This window comes from Podarcis tiliguerta, assembly GCF_965153285.1.
Source record: "Podarcis tiliguerta genome assembly, chromosome: 2".
Lineage (NCBI taxonomy): Eukaryota > Metazoa > Chordata > Lepidosauria > Squamata > Lacertidae > Podarcis > Podarcis tiliguerta.
Window position 1 is genome coordinate 54,522,667 of NC_139535.1, and position 23,370 is coordinate 54,546,036.

The 23,370-nt window shown below is 46.8% G+C and overlaps 2 protein-coding genes across 6 annotated transcripts in view; one reads left to right on the forward strand and one right to left on the reverse strand.

The window, feature by feature from the left end:
* The window catches only part of RNF123 (ring finger protein 123), an 87,149-nt gene extending 71,661 nt beyond the window's left edge, over positions 1-15,488 (forward strand). For all 4 annotated transcript variants that reach the window (XM_083429341.1, XM_083429342.1, XM_083429344.1 and 1 more), the window contains exons 36-39: positions 5,884-6,026; positions 10,468-10,562; positions 13,325-13,410; positions 14,079-15,488. In XM_083429341.1, coding sequence (XP_083285467.1) covers positions 5,884-6,026; positions 10,468-10,562; positions 13,325-13,410; positions 14,079-14,178 — 424 coding nt within the window. In that variant the 3' untranslated portion in view covers positions 14,179-15,488. The remainder of the gene's footprint in view (positions 1-5,883; positions 6,027-10,467; positions 10,563-13,324; positions 13,411-14,078) is intronic.
* A 181-nt stretch (positions 15,489-15,669) lies between these two features.
* On the reverse strand, positions 15,670-23,056 carry GMPPB (GDP-mannose pyrophosphorylase B). 2 transcript variants are annotated; one of them, XM_083429519.1, is made up of 10 exons: positions 22,942-23,056; positions 22,562-22,696; positions 21,787-21,867; positions 19,798-19,846; positions 19,406-19,548; positions 18,520-18,678; positions 18,249-18,327; positions 17,797-17,924; positions 17,356-17,538; positions 15,670-16,415 (listed from the first exon to the last, which is right to left on the reverse strand). In XM_083429519.1, the coding sequence occupies exons 2-10, from the start codon at positions 22,688-22,690 to the stop codon at positions 16,284-16,286; spliced, it is 1,083 nt and encodes a 360-aa protein (XP_083285645.1). In that variant the 5' UTR covers positions 22,691-22,696; positions 22,942-23,056; the 3' UTR covers positions 15,670-16,283. The 2 variants fall into 2 exon arrangements, with proteins under 2 accessions (XP_083285645.1, XP_083285646.1); XM_083429520.1 differs by having other exon boundaries at positions 21,787-21,863; positions 22,942-23,015.
* Positions 23,057-23,370: the final 314 nt, after the last annotated feature.

Sequence of the window (23,370 nt, forward strand, 5' to 3'; positions counted from 1 at the left end):
AGAGCAATGAATGCGTTGGTGCCCTTTTTACAGTAGGCTACTTTCTACAGAGAGACACGGGTGGCACTGTGGGTAAAACCTCAGCGCCTAGGACTTGCCGATCGCATGGTCGGCGGTTCGAATCCCCGCGGCGGGGTGCGCTCCCATTGTTCGGTCCCAGCGCCTGCCAACCTAGCAGTTCGAAAGCACCCCCGGGGGCAAGTAGATAAATAGGGACCGCATACCAGCGGGAAGGTAAACGGCGTTCCGTGTGCTACGCTGGCTCGCCAGATGCAGCTTGTCACGCTGGCCACGTGACCCGGAAGTGTCTGCGGACAGCGCTGGCTCCCGGCCTATAGAGTGAGATGAGCACACAACCCTAGAGTCTGGCAAGACTGGCCCATACGGGCAGGGGTACCTTTACCTTTTTACTTTCTACAGACACACGCAACCCTCTCTGTCCTTCATCCAGACAAGTTAAGAGGCATTATCAGAGTACAAGGGCACATTCCAGCCAGGCAAAAACACTCGTGAGTGAGAGGGTAGCCTGGGGAGAATTCTTGGGGACAGAGAGAGCAGCCTAGACTAGGGCTGTGCTTGACCCTTAGACCTGAGATTCCCTGCCTCTATGCTATGCCATTGGTCTTCAACTCATGAGCCACAACTGGGTCTGATAGAAGGTGGATCACGCCAATGGTAACTAAGAGACAGGCTGCAAATGGATTTTAAAAGGGGGTTCCCCATTCTTCAGGTTGAAATGAAAGGCCTCTCCTGGATCTGAAAAAGGAAAGGCTACTCTGGACAGACGGCACTTTTCATGAAAATGTTGAATGAAAGAGAGTGATACGGTAACTTAGGGCTGCCATACATCTGGATTTTCCCAGACATTACTGGGATTTCAAAGGTGGAATTGATGTCTGAAAGGAGGCGCTTTGTCCTGGATCTTAGGCAAGTCAATCGAAACAAAAAACAACTCATCAACTTTCAGGATGTCCTGGTTTTTACTTTTTGAAATATGGCAATCCTAACTTCCATAGACAGGGTTAGCTCAAATTACCTAATGTTTAATTTAAAAACAACAACAACAACACAGCCTTTCTGTAATTTAAATAGTCCTCTAGTGATATAGTGTTTTTCTTCCTGAAAACCTTGTAAATATATGTAAAATTAATCTCTGCCCCCACTTGCAGTCTTTTTCCTCTAAGCAAATATTAAGTGTTCTGTTTTTCCTTTGTCCATGTCTTTCTTGAATTGTGATTCCAGAGTGTGTTCATATGCCCTGAAGTGAGCTGTAAATGAATTGATTTCTCCTCTCTGATCTTGAAGTGGTGTATTTTCCAGGGAAGGAAGGTGAAAGTGTTGTTGAGACCCAGTGTCAAACATACTTCTCCACAAAATGGATGATGCAAAGCAGCAAAACTTTTACAAGAACTAAGCTGTTCGTAATCCTTTATCTATATATCCAACAGTATGTGAAGTCAGACCTGGTTAGGCCCATGAACTTTACATTCTCTATATTGTTGATGAGGTAGGCTTGAATGTTGAGGTCATTGAGCTAAAATCGTCATCTGAGATGATGCAGATTTAAGCATTTATTTTATTAAAGAAATTGAACAAAAATATCCAGTCCTCTCTGAGAGCAAGTGGGGATTCACATGATTGAATTTTCCTTTGTTCATGAAAAGAATATCCCTTCACCTAGAAAACTAGCATGTCAGGAAGAAGGCCTCTGGTCTGGTCTTCTCTCTGGCATGCTCATTTTCTGTGTGTAGGGGAGCATCCCACCATGTGAGCCTCCAAATGCTCTGTGAACTGGTACAAGTGAGACACATGTTTACCACTTCAGTGAGAGCTAGGTCACTGCTATGTGGCAGGCCGAGCAGGAAGAGTAATTCAATTAATATCAAATTAGTTTTAGCCATCAGGAAGTGATCTGTGGGTTGTAATTCCATTAGGCCTAACATGCTTAAATTGGACTTTCCTCTCACAATTTTTTTCAAGCTATGCAGTCTCAGCAGCTGGAGAAGACAACACAAAACCCATTAGCAAAATACAGCATGACCATTAAAGCATCAGATGTTTTCTGGAACGATATAAGATTCATCAGTAGAAATAGTCAAAATTCAACACAAAACATTGGGTTAGCTCAACCATCCATTTCTTTGAGGTCTTTGCAATTGCCTGTGTTTGGATTGGCACTTTGGTATTGTTATCATACATGTATGTGGCAGTAGACATGCCACATACAGTCTTTTACAGGACCACTTTGTTTTTGCTGATTTCCCTATAACAAACACAAGTCCTGAACACTCTCCTAGAGATTGTCACCTGAAGCCCCTTTCTCCATGGCATGTGTAGCCTCCTTTCCAGGTGAGCAGTCTCCCCGTCTGACGGCAGAGTCCTCAGGACAGTTATGGCACAATTGTGTGCCCCACAGGTTGAATGAAGCAGGAGGCCTGTCTCTTGAAACAGTTCAGTTCAAAGTGCTCTGGCTGCTCTCCCTGGTATTGGTAAGAGACTTGCATATGTCTTCAAATGAGTGGTGTTTTGGCAGCACCCTGACTGTGTGTTAATTCCTTTCTCGGCAAGGGAACGGCCTTCCTCACTTTATGAGTAGGAAAGCTAATAGTGCTCCAAAGCAATTCGGTCCCCTGCTTCTCTACACCCAAGTGCTGCATTGCTGAGCAGTCTGGATCATTCTGCCCTTGACAAACCACTCACAAAGGCCCTTTCTGAATGTTGACTTAGTCTTCCTTGGAGGAAAGGGGTGCCAGACAGCAGTAGTCCCCACTGGCAGCTTTGCACAGCCATAAAGTTAAGTGTACAGTAGAAACAAATGCATGTTCCTTGGAAATGCACTGGCTGCATCCCAGGAAGCAGGCTCCCTTCTTCTTACAAGGACGGAAAGTGCTGCTTTGTATCTGTAACTAATCCCTGTATTCTGAGGTGGTCCAACAGTGACCCACAGAGCAGACTGGGCAACCAGCAGCCCCAGGTCCACATAGGACAAGGAGGGAGGAAAATGGGGGAAGAGGGAGATGTGGATAAAGAGAAAGCGAGACAAGGGAGTAGCAGTTAGAGAGACAAGAGTGTGGACCACTCCAAAAGGAAATGATGTGACTTTAATTCTGCTATTTGGTATGTTGAGGGTAGGAAGGGCCCAGTGTGTTTCTCTGTACAGTGCTAGCACAGTTCATGCTTTCAGATTATCACAATAGCTCCAAGAGTTTATACTGGATTACCAGGAAATGCTGCCCATTCTGCTTCTGGCTGCCATGGGCTTAGCATTGAACCGTACACATTCACTAAAAATGGAGGGCAGGAGAAAGGCAGGGCCAGGACTTTTGCTGCATATCTGAAATCTGGGCATTGAGTGGGACACCAGAAAAGGGCATTGTACAATTGTATGCAAATAGACAATTGGGATGACAAGGACCCCTGCATGGTCGAGGTGTCCTCACATAAAGTGCATTTCCATGTACATGCATAGCTGTACCTTTGCAGAATCCCACTCAGTGTGCAAGTGTCAGAGGTATAGCAACATCAGGGGCAGGGCTAGGAGAACACAGCACCATCTCCCTTTATGTGTATACATGGAGGCACATGTGAGGAGGGCAATTGTGCCTTCTGATTTTAATCTTTTGGGATTCCACTTTATGTTCTCACATTTCACACTTATGACGTTGGTAGCTGTTGTAATAGTTCTGTGTAGGGCTGCATAATACTTCCCATAAATTTCATCTCTCCAGTTCTTTGTACTATTAGCCTGCTTGTCTTGTTGTGACTGCTTCATTTGCTGATTGTGGGAGCTACAAGTAATGAGACATATCTTCTAATGCTTTGTGATGAACAAAGGTTGGCTTTCAGTTAGGGAACATGAAAAAATGAGCTTTTTAACAAGTAATTTTTATTAAATTCTTATTGTAATAATACAAATCTATAAAAACAAGAAGACAAACAAAGAACAAAAAAAGCTAATAAAAAGAAATTAATCTTTGTGAGTGTGTGTGTTTATGTAAAAATCTGGCAGAAACATAACTCCTATTGCAAATGATATGTTCCATCATTAACATATCATTCCGTGTACCATCATGAAATCTGAGGGTTTAAATAGTCTGTAAGACTTCTTAATCCAACTATTGTGTTCACCTGTTAAGGCAGTTCTTACCATATTTAATCTTCTTTGAATGGAAAGAGTAGGAGGAAGTAATTAAAAGTTGTGAATGGTCATTTTGATAAAAGATTATATTATTAAGCTGCAATTCTACATGTATTTGGTAAGTCAAAATGGCTGCAAGAATGTAGCAGAAACCCCAACTAATTAGTGAGAAATAATACATCACAGCTGATCCAGTGTAAGTAAGGTGTCATAGTCATTACTTTAAATTCATAATTAGTAGTCAGTGCAGATAAGAGCTCTCTTGAATCATTACAGCAGCTGGACTCTCAACATGATCAGGTTTTTATGGGAACAAGATGATAACAAATGTGGTGAGGGGGGTTATTCTTTCGTTTTTTTTTTTTTTTAAAAAAGTGTGTTTTTATGCTGTAAAGCATCCTGTGATCGTATGATGAAGGGTGGTGTATGAATTAAATAAATAAATAAAAATCCTTTTTCAGACTGAGGGTTGGTTTTTTTAAATGGTGGAATTCATAAGTATAACTTTAAATGCCTGAGAATTCGTTTTTAATTATTTTGCTCCTTCAGGACAGCCGCTTTCTCTCCTCTCACATGTGCTTGTTTATAAACAGACAACCTGGCATCAGCATGAAAATAAATATGCATAATTTGGTATTTACTGGTTGTCCTAATCATCTCCCTCATAACAGAGATAGTGGGACGAATGCAACATGGTGATAAGGAGATCATTCCATCAGTGCAAGCATTTCTGCTTTTCTGGTAGAACAATCTCCCCTCCACCCCCTGTTATGGGGGTTCTTCTGACACCCCCCCCAGCCAATTTGGGGGTGCATGCTGGGAAGAGAACCAGCCTTTGCTCAGGCTTCCACTAGTAGGATCTGTTTGTTGAACCTGACCCAACAAATGGCTGAAAGAGGTGCTTAAAATGTATGGAGGTTCTGTTTCCTAGTCAAGACAATTCATGGTGACATTTCCTCCCCCCGCCTGCGCCCATTCTTGTTCTTCCAGGCTGCAGCATATAGCAAATGCAGTATGTCAGTCAATCTAGTTGCTAAACAGCTGCCTCTTGCTCTTGAGTTGAATATCAATCAAATGAAGAATGCAATTTCTGCTGTTCAAGACCTATTTAATTTGCCAGGATGCTGTTGCTTTTTGGAGACATTTGCCCTCTGATTGTGTGCAACTTGTACACCAAGGTGGCTGGAAAATTTGGTGCTCATTAAGCTGTGCTGTGTGTCTGTACAAAAGCCGTTGGCTTCTGAGGGACCAGCCTCTGGAATTAAGCAGTCCCCATTGAATGAAGCCTCATCAACCTAGAAAATAACTCATACGATGTTAAGTCAGGTGGACCTGTCAAGATGTCCTACACTTTGAGACCACCAACTGTGGTCAAGAGGGAGTTCCGGATGTCTTTATAAAGCAGCCTGACCCTAAGACCCTGTTTCTTAGGAGGCACCATACGGGCCCATTCTCTGACTTCCTGCCTTTTCCTCTCCCATTGCCATTGGGTCTGTACCATCCATTGCTGTGCTAGGCCACCAGTGAGCAATGGGAGCAGCTTTTGATGGCCTCAGGGCAGGAGGTCTGACAACAATATTAATGAAGCAATATTGCTCTAAAGACTAGAGAGTGTGTCCTTTACTCCTAAAGATGCCAGTTCTCATGAACACAAACATGTCACACAGGGATTGCTGAGAGCAACGAGGTGTGCTGTCACTCCAAGACAAGGCCCTCATAAAGCATGTCTTTCTGTCTCTTTCCAGTGCTGAGCGGGCAACAGCTGTGCTGCTGGCAGATCCCTGTTTCCAGCTCCGTTCTATTCAGTACTTGTTGGGGAACACGGAGCCTCTAGTCCTGGGGATGGCATCAGCTTCTGCTGACAAGAAACATTTCTCCCTGCAGAGCTGTAAGTATCTCCTCTGATTTGCTGTGCTTAACATAAGCCATGAGTCGCTTGTTCCTGCATGGCTCCTTGTTGCTTGCCACTTTGCCATTTGGGTAACTCCTCGGTGCCTTTTGTAGAAAGGGTGATCACTGAGATCTCCGCTACAGAGCTTGTAAACAGCTGTCTTGTGTCTCCTCCCTCCTTGCCTGTCCCTGCTCTTCACAGATGCTTTGTGTATTTGAGGCCACCAAATATATTTGCCCTGTGGCAACAACATGGGAATAACTCCCTGTTTTCCTCTTGCTGTGCCTCTGCTCTCCAACAGCAACAGCAACAACTTTTCCATCCTGTTTCCACAGGCATATGGTTGACTACTCTGAGAATAGGATGATGAACTACATGAGCCCATGGGCCTGATCCAGCAGGGCCCATCTTACGTTTCCTAAGAAGGATCAGCTAGGAATTCAGACAAAAGAATAGGTTTAAAAGGGGGGGTGTATATACATATATGTAAACTAGCCTCTCTTCTAAGAAATATTCAAAGCTGCTTTTCCATAAAGCCATATGGAAAAATAAAGCCACACCTTAAAATGCATCTGCTGTAAAATAATAACACAATAAAACAAGATAAGACACAACACAACACAATAAAACAAGATAAGTCACAAATTGGGTGGTGTGAGCTGACTGTAGCTCGGTGCATAGAGCAGGTGCAGGGTATCCTTGAGGGGTTTAGCAGAGCAATGTGGACTTGTGGGATGCCCAGTGGTAGGGCACAGGATTTGCATGCAAGGAGGTTCCGGCTTCAGCCTTCTTACATTTCCAGGTAAAAGGATCAGGTAAAAAGGGATGTGAAATAGTTTTGCCCAAGACCCCCTAGAGCTGCTGCCAGTTAGAACAGTAAACTATACAAGGCTGGATTGACTCAAGGGCCTGCCTCAATAGAAGGCAGATTCCTGCATCAGCAATGCCAGCAACAGAGGCAGCTTATTCTTCAGCTGCTCAGGCCTACTGTCCTGTGGCACAGCAGAGCAGCACATGGCACTGCTTACGGTTCCCCGGAGGGACCAGTCATGGCTGTGTAGAGTACCCACACTGTGCATCCGCCCCACTGTGTGTGTTTTCAGAGAAGAAGAAGTTTGCATCTTTTCTTACTTTATTTTCACTTAACTTTGCCCCACAGCCCATTTTAAGGATCCATTCCTATTCGCTGGGTAGGATGGCAGCAAAAAAAATTTCTATAGCGAAAAGATACGTACTGTTATGTATGCATTTGCATACCAAACTGCCACATGCCATCTCTTAAAAGAGATGTGTGTCCAGCGAGAGAGAGAGAGAGAGAGAGAGAGAGAGAGAGAGAACCAAGCTCCTGTCCTTGGCTCTGCCCATGCCCTTGAAGTTTGCTGAGATAGAGGAAAGCAATTGGAGCGCTGAGATGGAGGAAACCGTGATCCCTAAGGAATAGGGCAGGCTTTATTTACACAACCTCTAGAAACTGTTAGTTCCATGGAGATCTTGAACTGATGACGAAATAAGGCATTATGTGATTGGGGTAGTGGTGCAGAGCTGCTGAAGTGATTGAGAACTGTGGAAGATTACTGCAGCAGGCAGCAAATCTTTCTCTTTCTTTTAACCTCTGCTGAATTGTGGCCATTGTGATTTATCTCACTCTCTCTATGAAAGGCTGGCTGAAGGCCTCCTTGCCTCAGGCTTGCGCGGCGGGGGGGAGGCATTTCCAGTTTTTGTTCTCCAACTGTGAATGCATGCAGACCAGGGCCAGCCCTACCATTAGGCAGAGTGAGGCAGATACTGTGGGACAGGGAGCAACAGCAAAGTGCTAAAGGGGAGAGCCGTTGTGTGCAGGGCCCGCTCAAGATAATTTGCTGCCTGAGTCAAAGGACTAGATGATAGCCTCTCCCCTCCTTCACCATTCCATGCACAGAAGTTGACTGGACTGAAAGCTGCATCAGCACTTGTGATGGGGTAGCATATTTCAGCACCTGAAGGCAGCAAGCTAACTTAGGAAGGTGCAAGACAGGCCACATGGCACACACAGCTCTGTCCTCCCAAGGTGGGGAGCTGCCAAAAGGACACTGGAGGACTGGCCAGGGGATGTTGCTTCTCCAGCATCTGCTGCCTAAGGCGGCTGTTGCGCTCTGCCTAATAGTAGGACTGGCCCTGTGTGATTGCGTGCAATCTGCCCTACGCCCACTGTGCTAGGCTGCTGTCCTTGGGTGCAGTGGAGGACCCCATTGTTACTGTTGAACTAAGATTCAGTTGCCAGTCTGGTTGGATTTTATACATGGCATGGGAAGGAGGGTGTCATCTTGTTCTTCAGATCTCAGACAACAAAACGTCTTAGTCCAGCCTTGATAAAAAGCAATACACTTCCAGGTTTTTACAGAACTGAGGCATCTTAGAGAGGCCATTTAGCCAATATGATAAACCACATCTTAGCTCAAGTATGATCTCTGGTTTCTTCCCTTGTGAATCTCTGCTGAGCCCAGGAAAGCTACATCCAAGAGAAATGGAAGGGGGTAATGACAGTTACTCTACCATGTCCAAATATGCTCACTGTTGAGTGCTTGGAAAAAATTTGAAGCAGTACTATGGCAGGTTGATGATGATCCTCTGCTGGAAAAAAAAAGGAAGTAATATTAGAAAGTGCTCTGGGTTTACTGTTAACTGGGAATCCTAAAGCTTGGGGGATGCCTCACATGGAACAAGGCTGTGCCTTGGGGTGGTTGCTGCTGTATTCGAGTCTACAGGGATTATAACCACTGTCCTTTCCTTCCCGCTAATGTCATTATTAAGTGGGACTTCCCTGCCTGCCTACTGCAGGTTCCCTTTTCCTGCTGATAGTGTGAAAACGTGTGCTAGAGGGAAGGCAGTAGCCTGCAGAGGACACCACAGGCAGATTCTCTTTTGTTTTCCGCAATGCACTGTGCATTATATCTTAAAGAGGCACTGTTAATTGTTTCCCAGAATGGAGCATGCTGAGTCCCCTGCCCCTCCCCCGTCAGTCTAGCATTACCTACTGGTGCACCCTCTTGCCTCGCTCTGAATTCCCTTACCCTACAGCAAAGTGCTTGTGTTCCCATCCTATTTCTGGGCTGTGGAGGGAATGTTCCCGCCCCACCCATCAGAGAGTGTTTGTCTAAAAGCCTGATTCCAAAAATGCATGTACTTGTGTATCTGCCAGCAGCAGCACCTATGCTGACACTGAGCTGGCCCAGCGGCTGATATTCTCTGCCATAGGCAGTCTTTGCAAATATTAGATCCGCTTCTGAAGGTTGCTTCATAGACTCGGGTGTATGGGCATGGCCGGAGTTGCCCTGTGCCTTCTCTGCCAACCATTTTTTCCTGCTTTACCCAGTAAGGAAACCTATGCTAGTTCTTGCAGGCGCTTTGCTGTGTCAAATCCCAGAGGCCTAAGCAATCCAAAGAGGCAGAGGCAGAGGTCAGAGGCAGTAATGCTTCTGAATACCAGTTGCTGGAAACTGCAGGAGGGGGAGGTGCTCTTGTGTTCAGATTCTGTTTGTGGATTTCTCACACCTTGTTGTTCACTGTGAGAACAGGATGCTGGAGTACATGGGCCATCGGCCTGATCCAGCAGAGCTCTTCTTACGTTCTTATGAAGACTCCCCCAGAACAACCACGTGAAATGTGAGGGGTGGAGAGAGAAGCGGGGGAGGGTTATGCAGGAGTATGCATCCTTCAGAAGATCTTTCTCACCTATTGCAGCTGGAGCCCTTAATGGCACTGTCAATAATGTTGCTTAACCTTTGTAGGATCACACCTATGTTCCCCCTCATGAGTTGCTCAGATAGGAAGCTTTGATTGCTTTGTGACAACCGAAGAGTTTTCTCCCCTTTCGTGGATACCTTGCCACTCCGGATGCAATATTTAACATCCATTTCCTTGGCATCGTCTGGAGGACTTGGTCATCTTTGATCATGTGATCTATGGGGCTCTCAAAGCTTGCATATTTTAAAACATAGACCAGTATTTCTCTTCAGCACTCTAAATCTCTGGGTTGTCTAATTGTAGCAAGAGTTGTGGCCAAAATATGCCCAGGGAAGCTATACCTGCATAATGCTTTCCATGTATGCTGTCATGTGGTGGCTTTTGAGAACTCTACCCTTGTCCCTGCCCCATAGATCACTACTGCGCAAAGCCGTTTTCCTCTGTCCTGTGATAACACTGACAACAAGGTGCCTCACCTCTTTGCGCCTCACTTGGTTAACAGATCAGCTCACGCTGGGCTCTGCCACCATGTGGCCAAACACCTCCACCGCAGCTTCATTTCAATCCCTCCCAACCAGTCATTGGTGGGATGGGGCTGAAAAAAGAAATCTGGGGCAAGGCCCCCTGCTCTGCATAGTAATAGTAGAACCTGTGCCCCACCCCCTCTGCTGCCACTTGTCCTTCCTTTATCATTAATCTCTCTTTTTTTCTGCAGACACTGATTACATCAGCCAGGAAGAGCTAGCCAAGGTGGAGCAAATGCTGGGCCACCTCAGCGAAGAGTCCAAGCAGGCTGCAGCCTCCACCTTGGTAAGCTTCCACCTAATGAACTGAATGTGTGTGGCCACTTGCCCAAGGCACCCTCCATAGCACCACCCCTCGCAGGACCTCAACCGAGGCAAAAAATCAAGCACTGGCCCTTGCTGCATTGCCTGAGGGAAGCGAAGGCGCAGCATTCACAGGGTCCTGCAGATACAAGGGCCACTACTGACGTTGCTTGCTTGGGTACCTGGCTTGGCTTGGACATGTTAAGACTATATGGGGTAAGTGTCCATGGCAAAGGTTGATGCTGACCTCTAATGCTGTAGGGCAGCAATAGCCAATGTGGTGCCCTCCAGCTGCTGCTGGACTCCAGCTCCCATTATTGCTGACCATTGGGAGTCCAACAATATATTGGCATCACCCTCATAACCACCCCTGCTTTAGGCCTAGTTGTGAGCCATCTGTAAGGACAGTGTGTTTTCCTGTGGAAGCAGGATCTGAGAGTGGGCACAGGTAAATGCGTAGCATACATATGCACAGGTGCTAATGCACACTTACTAAGCTAATAATATCCTCAACTTCATTAAGCAGGGGTGGTTATTCTTTTTTTTGGCTGAGGGTCACATTCATCCTTGGCCCATGCTCTGAGGTTTATATGCCAGTTGTGGGGGTGCCCACCCTAACCGCTTTCATGCACACATACATGACACACTCAAGAGCCGCACAGCCCCCCCTTCTCAGCTGATCCATGCTGATCAACCGAGGAAATTGGGTTATTATCCCCTTGTTGCTCATCAAATGATCTGCCTGATGACTAGGAAGGGGGAACATCAAAGGTTCTGAAGCCCACCTACCTCATACCGCGTGTATTTCACTATTTCCCTCCTTTTTCTGGCACTGCCAAAATTGGTGGTGGGGAGTCAGACAAAAACTGACTGAGGGGTCAGATCAGCCCCATAAACCAGGGTTTAGCCAGCCCAGCAGCAGTACAACATAGAATGAATATGAGAGTCAAAATTCCTGTGCTATGTGCTCACTTTACAAGGTCACCAAGTACAGCACTTACTTATGACCACTGAAATATGCTTCTTCTGTGTGTTCTTCACCATCTGTAATCTGCAAACACCCAGCAGCCAAGCAGATATCCCAGTGGGAAGGAGTTCCACTGTCTTCAGGGAAGTGAGGCCTGAGAGCTCCATTCTCCCTCCCCTCCCTCACCCAACCCAAATCATTGCCCAAACAATTCCAATTTCCTTTGAAATTCTGAACCTTGGAAGCAGAATAAGCTGTTCAAGATGAATTTGCGAAATTGAAGGCACAGAACTGGGTTTCTTTGTTGAAAAAAAATTGGACTGGATGGGCACGGAGGGAGTAGGAGCTTAAGCAGCACAGAAGCTACCCAGATGGACTCTGGCTGCTGAAGCAGCCCCCGCGTGTGTTGCTCTGTCTGGGTGACCTCCAGAGAGAAGCTGTGATCCAGGAAGCAACCTGATCTCTGCCAGGGGTAGGATCTGAATTATTAATGTGGCTGCTCATCTTCCAGCTGCAGTTTGGAGCTGCATGAAGGCTGCTGCAGGAGGACGGGGTGGGGGTGGGAGAGAGAGCTGATGGGATGGGAACACACTGTCCCTGGGTTCAGTAGGAGCTCATGCTCTTAGCCTAGGCCAACCTCGGGGCAGGAAACAAACCTTCATTAAGAACCTCAAGCTAAGCTGAACTCTGTGCATTCTTTGCACAGGGAGACAAGTGCAGAGAAGTTGACTAGCCCCGTATATTCTTGACTACTGCTTCCGCTGCTGAGATTATTAGCTCTCCCAAAATTATATTGAAAGATAGCAGGATATGTATAGGTGCACTTAACGGTGGTCTTTACAGGCAGAGCTCCTGGTCCCTGCTCCAAGGGGGAGATTCATAAGAGATACATTTATATAGTTATCTTTTCAAAACTTTTTTTAAATCTCACTTTCTCCCCCTAGTGGCAGTAGTCTGCTCATTGGGATTCCCTCTCCTCTTGGACAGACAAGGCCCTCCCTTCCATTATGACATCATCCGGGAGAAGGAGTCCTCATAATACCCAAAGGAGTGCAGTCCCCAGTGAAAGACGTTACATTTCAAAGAAGAGGAAATAAAATTAATAGCTTACTTTTTAAAAACACCCTTCCCCTGATTACAGATCATAGTTGGCAAGGAAACATGGGCTTCATTCCACAAGCCAGGGCTTTTCACATCCCAGTGACAGTGGGAGAGAGGTTCATTCGCTAATGTTCCTATAACATTTTGCACCAAGAGCAAGACAGACCTATCACACTCCCCCTCTAGACATCCAGGGCCTAATCAGGCCATGAGGAGGAGCAATCAAAGTGAGGACACTGCCCTGTGAAGAACAGGACACAGGAGAGTAGAATTCCTGTTTTCTCCTCTTTACTTGGCCATGGAGGTAGAGGTAGCCCTCCAGTTCATTTAGCTCTCCTGAGAGAGTAGAGCCCTCATAGCTGATAGTGGAATCTTCCTGGAACCATTTCCCCTCCTACCTCACTGGCAACAATCTTAAGAGAGTTGCCGCATGGAGCAAAGCAACATAAGTGGTTCTGATCTAAGATTTGCAGCATGTATCTTAAGTAAGCCCTGGCATGAAGTGTACGAAGTCAACCAGCCATTTCAGTTTCAAGCGTCTAGTGCAAAACCTTCATGTTATTAACTGTTAATGAGCTGCTGTTCTTCTACCGTGAGACGCCTTGCATTGCACCATGATGTGGGCTGGGTGTTGGCAACTGCCAATAAGCTGAGTGGATGTGTTGCTTCTTTTGCAGCCCACCAGTGAGGAGGACCTGTGCCCCATCTGCTACGCGCATCCCATATCTGCCGTATTCAAGCCATGCTCCCACAAGTCCTGCAAGTGAGTAATCCCTTGGGGGATGTGGGCTTTTCTCTACTTTTGCTTTCTGGTTGGTTGGAAGGGTTCCTAGAAGGTGCCCCAGACCATAACTGGAGAATTAATTAACGAATTTTGCCATTTGAACTCTCTGAAGCTTCCTAGCTGAAATCTCCTTTTCACTTGTTGCCCTAATGGAAAGACACAGCAGCATGATGCTTCTGAATAGCTACTTAGGCCAGCTCGCCCATACGCAAGGCTGTGACTGCACTGCGCATGCAGATTAGATTCAACTGATTTGGTTTTTTTAAAAGCTAGCATTTTAACCTTTTGGGCTGCGAAGTTTGGTTGATAAAGTGTGCCATTTGTAATTAAATCTTAGAAGCCATGGGGAAGGCTGATCAGGATTCAAACTGGTTGGTGGCAGGGGAAGACTTCAGTGTCTCCCATTCCTCTAAGTCATTACCATGACTTAGCACATGCCCCCGAAACAAATTTGTGTAATTTGTTTTATAGAGAAGTTGTAGAATTTGATTTTAAGAGGAAAGTGGGCATTATCTTGCATGCAGAGGACACTTGCACTCATTTATACCCAGCAAGGGGCTTTTAGGTACTAGATACATATTGTTGGGCCAAAGCTCGGCCTGTAGCTGTGAACAAATGTCCAAGGCCTCCTGCTCTTGTCTTTCTAGAGCCTGCATCAACCAGCACCTGATGAACAACAAGGACTGCTTCTTCTGCAAAGCCACCATCACGGGTGTGGATGATTACATGAAGCCAGCCACCTCCTAGTGCCTGGACCCTGCAGGGCAGGGCCGCATGCCCAGGCAGCTTCTCCACAAGATGGACTCTCCTTGCTTCGAGAGCACCTCTGTCAAAGGCGGCTGCTGTTCAGCACAGCTGAGCTCAGTTGTGTGTTTTTTTAATTTATAACACTTCTTGCAGGCCAGGCACTGCCATATGCATCCCCTCGGCCACATCATATCCTTCAACCCCCCTGAATTTAGGTACACTTCCTGTTGCTGTCATTGACTCCAAGCCAGCAGGCACTGGGCTTTTCCCATGGGGCATGTACAAGGGGGCTGAACATGCTCAGGTTTTCTACCTCAGCCTGAATCTGTAGCTCCTTTTCTGCATTTGCCCCAGGAAGCCTGTCTCGTACTGTAGCTGGGACACATCCCCTTTGGTGTGGTGCTTTTCTCGATGGGGTAAAAGCTGATCTCACAGGCAACATCGCTCCTGTGAGCCCAGCTGGCCACTAGCCAAGTGTGTTTTTGCTGCAGCGCTTAGCAGCTGTTTTGACAAGTGTGTGTGTTGCTCAGAGTTGGTTGAGATATTTACGTGGGCATATCGTGCAGCAGCCTGCCCAGCTGTGCCACCTGATATGCTTTGGTGACGGAGGGAGATATTGACAAGCCATTCTCCCACCTGCAATCAGATGCGCTGGTAAGTGAAAGATTGTACCATCTGTCCACTTAAACATTAGACTCTGCTCTTTGTGCATATAGCTCCTTTCCTTTGCAGGTAGGGACTGCTAGATACGCATAGCAAAGACACAAGGCCCAGTTTTTGGTCTGGGGAGCTTAGTGAATGCAACAGCAGGCACACTATGCCATGACTAACAGAAGTGCAGAGATGAAGCCCACAACAACCAGAGGAATGAGTCTGAATAATAATAATAGACTCCCAAGCTTCTCCAAGAAAAGAAAAACAGATATAGCGGGGGCCAGAGTTTGTCCCATGCATTGTATTCTGGTTGGGAGAAGTACGAGCTAGGTTGATCTTTATGGGCTACTGCAGGGGTGAACCTGATTGCACTGCTCTCTTCCACCAGCAGAAGGTGCCCATGGCACCAGCCCTTCACTGTGTGACCAGGCTGCCTGTACTATCCAGGAGCAGACAAGGATGGTTGCTGTTTTTTAATTTACTAACTGTGTGTGACTTGTAACCAGAAGTGTCGGGGAGGGCAGCAAGCATTGTGCTTGAAGCAAGGAATTTTAACTTATGTGCATCTATGATTGTCTCTCTCCCCCACCACCCTCCAAAGTGGAAGGGGTGTTAACTTCCATACAATGGAATATTATTAAATTATTATTCCTTAAGGCGGTGAGCTATGTGTATTCTTCTCTCCATTTTATGGAGCACTGTCCTAAAGGCTGGCACAGCAGCAGTACAAGATGGGATTGGGTGCAAGGAAGGCAGCGGTAAACATCAGCTGCCATACAAAACTGTCATTGTTGTTCCCCAAGAGGAGTTAAAAGAAAACATATGACACACCACAGCTCCCATTCTTCATGACAATATAATTTTGTTCCCCGTCCCCATTAATTGACAGAGCCCTGTCCAGAGTTCTTGAATAGTAATAGTTAGTGATTATTGGCCATATGGAGGGAAGAGGGATCAGTCTCTGTAAGGCAGTAGAGTTCCAAAGAAGAGGATTGTATTCTGTCTTCCCTTTGTGCAACAGGAGCAGCACATGTTAGCCTGAAATAAAAGCACAGCATGCTGTTCTTTCTCCTCACCGGGTCTGCCTGGGACTGTTCTCTTGCAGCAGCTGAACTCCTACTGCAGAACCACACAAGCAGGCATTTTCTTCTTTGCACATTAGGGTTACTTTCCAGTAATAGGGCAATGGCCTGTGGCACTGGACAACCCCTGAACCTGGCCCAGGTCACCGTGCCTTATGCTAAGCAGTGATTCTGAGGAGCACTCCAGCCAGCTTACAAACCTCCTTATCCCACTACACTCCTAGGATTCCAGCAGAGGGTTAGTATTTTCTCAGCATAAAAGTCAACAAGGAGCCCCCGCTCCCAAGGCACAGGGTGGGGATTCCCCTTGTAAGAGGGTAAGACAGGGAGGGCCCTCTCAGCAGGTCCAATACTCAAGGCCCAGGACCGCTACATGATGATGCGTGGCTCCGGTACAGACTCCGCAATGGACTTGTGAGGCAGCACGTTGGCACCATTGAGGTAGAGTTCATCGTTCACAATGACATCCTCTCCCAGCACTGACACATTCTCCATCCGTACCTGAGGAAGGGCGTGACATACAGTTAGACAACTCTATGCTGAGCTGAGAGGAAGTAGTATGTTACAAGTCTATCGACTTAGGCTAAGGCAGTTACTTGCCTGCATGGTACAATCCTATGGCTACTCAGGAGTCAGTTTCTAACAGGTTCTGCCCTTGCTTTTCTGGCTCTGGGCTGCTAATTAAAAGCAGGAACAGCCAGATTGAGGTGCCATGATGCCTGTAGAGTTTCCCTAAATCTTACTCAAATTGCCACTAAATCTGGTACCAATTCAACTCATAGGGAAAGGACAGCTTGATACCTGGCACAAAGCAACACTGAGAGATATTAAATTGGGACTTTATAGGGCAAGTTTCCCTGTTATGAAAGCAGCTCTCAAAATAATAAGGGTATTGAGTATGAACACACAACCACCGCAAAGGTACAAGTCCACCATAAGTGAGAGAACAAACATGCAGGCATGTGAAGAAACTACATCACAGTAGCATTTGTGTGGACTGCGCATTCCAGCTCACTCATCAGTAAAAGCACTAGTTAAGATGCAGCTCTGACCAACATTGCAATTCTTAAGTCCCAGACACACTGGCTGGGGGAGGTTAGGCTATGACCTGATCTCCCCACCCCTGTGGCTCAGGTGGCCTTAAGCTGGCGACTTCACCTGGCTGAAGTAAAGCTCTCCTGGCACAAGCTATCCCAGTGTGCAGGGCAAAAAGGGGGCATGTTATGGCCAGAAACAGGCACATTGGGGCCACCGAGAGGAATAAACAAAATTATCCTGCATTCCAGCTCTCTCCATTTACTGGTCCTGCCCAGAGAGGTAACATTTCCCCATAGAAGAGCAGAAAATGTTTACATTCCCTCAACCTACAGCAGTTGGGCTGCAGCTTCACTTTCCCCAGTGTGTATCTGCCCGATGAGGACTGCTCTGTCACATAACTCACCCACTGGCCTACAGAGGAGCTCCAGCCAACAATGCAGGACTCCAGCCACGAATGAGACCGGATCCGCGACCCCTTCAGCACAGTGCAACGTTTGATCCGAACCCCGTCCTCTATCACCACTCCTGCCCCAATGGTGACATTGGGACCAATACTGCAGTTCGATCCAATCTTGGCAGTTGGGTCCTGAAGTTGGAGGGGGGAAATTGTGCATGAAAGCTTTTCTTGAGCAGCTTCCACAGCTCCGGTCTGGGAAGTAGCTTCCTCCTCCTCAGAGGAAACTAGATGGGAGAGAACAACATTCCCTCACAGCTCTAGTCCACAAGATGGTAGATGTAATATCAAGAGCTGCTGTTGCCTTGCTCAATATACTACCACTTTTAGATCAGCCTTTAATGAAGTACTGCCCACCCTCGCTCCAAAGAAATACAAGAATATAATTACCACTAATACATTCCCCATGAAACCCGGTCCTGAGTGCAGCCTCTCGGGATGTTTCAGCCGTAGATATTGCAGATACATGCACATGCCAGTCAGAAAGTCTTTGGGCTGCCCAATGTCCATCCAGAACCCTGTGATGACAAAGCTGCATTAATAAGACACCTGTCTCCATTGATGGACCTTATACCAGCCTCCCTCCCCGAAGGCAGCATAAAGCAAGATGTGAAGTGAAACCGCATTACGTTATTTCATTCAAACATTGCCCTACAGGGCCCTTGCATGTTATGTGGTATCTTCCACATCTTGATCTTATTTTTACTTCTCAACTCCAGTCCCAGGTCTTCACTGACTTAACATCTAATTGTCTAATATGCCCTCTCCTCAAACCACTGCCTACATTTGTGAGAGCCCCTTAGGATCAAAGTACCATTCCAAATCCTTCCATGTGCCCTTACCTTGGAGTTCCATGGCATAGAGTTGTCCTTGTTCTGCCATCACTGGGAATATCTCCTTCTCAATCGAGGTAGGCCGCAGCTAAGGGAAGGCAAGAGTACTACCAGTTGGCCATTTATGTTGTAAAGACTAGAGATGTACTGTTCCCACAGACATCATCATCCTTAATCTCACCGGCATGAAAGGATGAGATGCCCAACTAAACCACAACCTCAAAAACCCCAGCCAGTCTGCCCTGTGCAAGATCCCTGTTCCACCCTTCCTGCCTCATACCTCGATCCGCTGTAGCACGCTTGGGTTTAAGATGTACATGCCAGAGTTGATCTTGTTGGAAACAAAAACTTGGGGTTTCTCCACAAAGCGGTGTATGCGCCCTGTATCTGACTCACACACCACAACGCCATATTTGGAGGGCTCCTCCACTTTGGTCACCTGCAAGGCAAAGTTGGCATCACACCCAGCCATGGTACTCGGAGGGCACAGAAAGAGCTCTATTGAACTGCCATGCCTAGTTTACTATCCCAATCTCTTATTTTAAAAAGAACCCCATGAGCAAAAAAAAGGATAGGAAACAACCACTTTACTCCAACCACTTCTGTTTTTGCATTATAGAAAGATATGGGTGTGCAGTTCATCCCTAAAATAAGAACACACACCCTAATTCTTCTTTGTTTATGAACTAATAAGCGTGCTCCTGTGCATGTAAACAAGGGGAGGCATTTATAACACCCAGAGGAGGAGCTTGGTTTTTTTTTTAAGTGGGTTGCAGAGGGTTGGACTAGATGTCCCTTGGGGTCCTTTCCAACTCTACAATCCTATGATTCTTCTTTGTTCCTGCAATTACAGTTTTTGCCAAGCATTAAGGGTTTGTGGAAGTGATGGAGCTCTTTCTGCCTATGTCTCCAGCTGGCCTGCAAAACTTAGCTTTCTGGCAGCTTTGCAACCAACAGAAACTAGGTTGTCCAAGGATCCGCAGGCAATTCCAAGCAAAAGAGCAAGGGATCTACCCTTTGGCTTTCCAAAGATGTTGACAGACTACAGTTATCATCATCCCTGACTGTTGGCTCATACTGATGGAAGCTGAATCCAGCAACCTCTGGAGGGCCACTCCTGCAATGGAGCAATGCAAGCATGGAGTGGGTGCCCCTCGGGTACTTACCACAATGGTGCCCTCTTTTCCATGATGCCTGTGGAAGTGCACCATGTCTTTGAAGGGGAAATCGCAGATCACATCACTGTTGAGCACAAAAAAAGGCTCTGCATTCTCGGTCAACAGCTCCCGCGCTAGTGCCAGGGGTCCAGCTGTGGAGGAAACCAGAGCCCTCAATATTCACCTATTCATGTGCCCTTCAGCAACAACAGCCAGCATGCACTGCTCAACTCACATTAGAAAGTTTCATCCTATATAGCTCCTGATCAGAACAAGTAGTACCCAATCCTCCACCTGTGTATAGCCAGGACACTCCAGGTTGCCACAAGTTTTGATTCTGATCCCACATTTACTCCCCCTGTAACCTCACTTCTCCACAAGAAAGTGGCTGCTTCAGTTACCTGTGCCCAGTGGTTCCTTCTCATGCGACAGGGAAATATGAATGCCCAGCTAGGAAACAAAGTAGAATTTGGAAAACAGAATTAGAAGATGCGCACCACCAACGGAATATGTGTGCCAGTGACCTGGCTATATACCCTTCCCTTAGTCATCAGATTTTCATAAATCCTCTCTAATAGAACTAGACAACCATATCAATATTATTCAATGATGAATTTATGGTGACCTACAGATTGCAAGCTCCCTGGCTTTGTGGGGGTACTTATTCTAATGAAGCGACAGATTAACAGCATAAATTAAGATAAAATAACTAAACAGGAGGTTAGAATCAGTGGCTTAGATCCTCAGATAAGTTAACTTGAGGAAGTTCACAAAATGAAAGTTTCCTGTTCCCTCCTCCCCCTGAAAACCTCCCTAGAGCAATGTGGGATGGAGGATGGCTGATAACTGCCCTAAATTTGCCTTGAATCCTAAGGTAACTTCAGAAAGTTCATAGAAGGAAGGTTTCCTAACTACTACTCCTCCCAAAGTCACCTGCACTTTGTCCCACAATTGGGGACCCCATTCCTTCAGAGAAGCTATTGGAGAAGCACAGGTGGCTGCGGGTGTAGATAGAAAATGGGAAATCTTCCTTCCATGAACTTTCTGAAGCTGTTTTGTCTTAGGATTCAAGCCAATAGGCACAATTGCACCCTTGAAGCCCCAAAATAAAAAGAATGCAGTCAGTGGGTAGGATTCAGTGTTACACTAATTTGATCATTTTGTCAGCACAAGCATATACACTTTGCAAACAGCATGATCTCCCATCTCCTTCCCCCGTGCTCTTCAGTGGGTTCTCCCAACCTACGGGAGCATATTTGGGGAAGGCATGGGGGCACACAGGGCAAAGGGGGGAAGCCCCGTTGCACTTCCACTAGCAAATCAGTTGAATCTGGTCCCAATGTAACAATGGAGAGGGTGCTAAGCTTTTTATGCTGGAATGTCTGAAATAAGATGTGCATTAAAAGTATAGGTTGTATTTGGCGAAGCACAAAGAATACATTTCGTCAGCAGAAAAAAAAATCTGCTTGTACTATCTGCTTGTACAATGTCCCCACCCCCCCAACACTCTCTAAATATGTTCTGAAACCCTCTGGAACAGATCTGAGGACAGCACAGTGCATGGTAGTGGGGTCCAATGCATTAGTACTAATCCTTGAGCTAGTGCATCTATTTTGAATACAACCCTGTCTTCCAATAGTTATAGACAATAGGTTCCATCTATTTGAAAATAATAGGTTTCTGGCCAATGTAATCTGCCAGTGAATCGTATCAAATCACAAAAAGAGAGTGCTGCTGTTAGAGTGTACCACTAGATAGATCTTTACTGAAGGAAAGTTTTCTTGCTTCTAACCAACACTTGTGTAGCTGGTATTGCCAATGAAACTGAATCCATACACCTTCAGTTACAGGAAGCTATGAAAAGTGGTATGGCACAGTGCCAAGAGAAAGTCACACCCTGCTTTTTACAGTGTAGGAAGTGAGCATTTATGGATATACTTGCACAACATGCACTTATTTTGGCTTAGTTGGCTTCAGTTAAAATTATAATATATTGTATAGTTGTAATCTAATTAAAACTCATGCACTGCACTATAGTTAATTTGAGTTTCACATAGAGGCCCTAGCACATACAGGCTATCTAACTCAGCAAAGTCCAAAGCAAACCCCTTTCCTTGCAGTTGCAAAACTCCCCAAGAATAAAGAGAACTATCAAATACCCACCTCATGAACACTGAAAGATAATCACTAGTGATTCACAAGGCTATGCTTTGTGAAAGCAGCATGAGTCTAGGTAAGGCTATTGAGCCACTAGCTTTCATAGAACCTCAGCCACATTAAGACAAAATGCTATAGCAAATGAAGAGTTCCAATCAACTCCTGCACATCTACAGGACCCCCAACCATCAGGTTCAGGAAAGCAGCCTAAGAACTATCAACTCAAAACTTACCCTTTGCTCTTGTTCTTTCATCTCCTTTTCCAGCAGTTCTGACATATAACTGACAGCAAGGATCACATGGTTCACACCTGCCTGTCAGAGAAGAGGAATAGTAACTCCAAGACACTGGAACTATGCACACAACTGAGGTGATCAGGTGTCCAGACTCAGGAAGGCAATATCCATCCAACTGGACCAGAGACCATAATTATTTAGGAGATTTAAGGGATGGTTATGCAAGATTGGAACAGAGAGAAACATTTCTAATCCTTTCCCCATCAACTCACTTTGCTGAGCAAAAGGAAGCTAAATCAGCAAAAGGGCAGCAGTTAGAATTCACACATTCCACTCCTAAATCTGGAAGAAGACCACCCATCACTTAGGCATTAGTCTGTGATCCATTTGTATGAGCCACTTTCCCCGGCTATAGCACAAGTTATCCAAAATGTACATCCATCCCTATTTATCTGTACAGCAAAGCAAAGAAATTTATCTTCAGTTAGCACAGAAATGGGGAGATGCCTAGAAATGCACAGGAAACGTGGCAGAGGGCACAGCACAAGAAGCCTCCCAGATGTGTGCAGGAGACTTTGCCATGGAATAACTCAACAGCAAAAGCTTCACCTATTGAATTCCAGTCTGCCATGCAGCTCTTAAAAGGCACAGCGTCCTTTTCAGGAAAAAGAGGCCCCTGGATCTCTCTTCTCCCCCGCCCGCTCTTCTAAGCGGGCGGCAGCCTCACCTTCACCCACCCACCTAAACACAGAAGGCTGGTGCTCAATCCTACCTTCACCAGAGCCTCCACCTGGTGCAGCAGGATAGGCTTGTTGCAAAATTCCACCAGGGGCTTCGGGATGCTGAGGGTCAGGGGCCGCAGCCGCGTGCCATAGCCCCCCACCAAGATCAGCGCCTTCATCCTTGCCTGAAAGAGGGCGGAGGAAAGGGCGAAGCGTCAGACCCCTCGCCGCCCCCAAGGCCTCACCGGCCCCGCTGCCTGCCAGGTCCCCCTCGATGGTCTCCCAACCTCCCCGCGTCGACCCCCCGCCAAGCAGGACTTGCCGGCGGCCCCTCGAACTCAGAGCCCGGCCGCCGCCGCCCCTGGAGCCCTCGGTGCCCAGAGGCCCGTAGCCAACGTCACCCCTCCGCACTCGGCCCCGCGTAACTCACCTGACCCGGCCCGGAGGTGCCACTCCGCCTACAGCCGACAGAACCAGCCACCACGACATCTCCGTCAAACTCCCTACCGAACCGATCGACCAATCAGTGCGCCGGACGTGTCCAAAATTCCTAACCATCCAATGGCGGCAGAGAGCGGCGATGTTTGTCGGCCAATCAGAACGCTAGCTACCGCGTTGCCGCAGCAACGCGGACAGGTTAGAAATGCGACCGCTTTGCGTCATCGCCAAGGCGCCGCAGCAGACACGTCTCTAGGAAGGCGGCTTCAAGTTAAAGCCCCGCCCCTATTTCCCCTTAGCACCGCCTTTAGGTGGGCGGGGCGCGGCGGCGTCACGCGTGCGCGACGCCAAGTGAGCCCTAGCAACAAAGGCTTCCGCCTCCTCGTTCTCCGTAGTAGTGGCAACGTTCGTGACGTGCGGC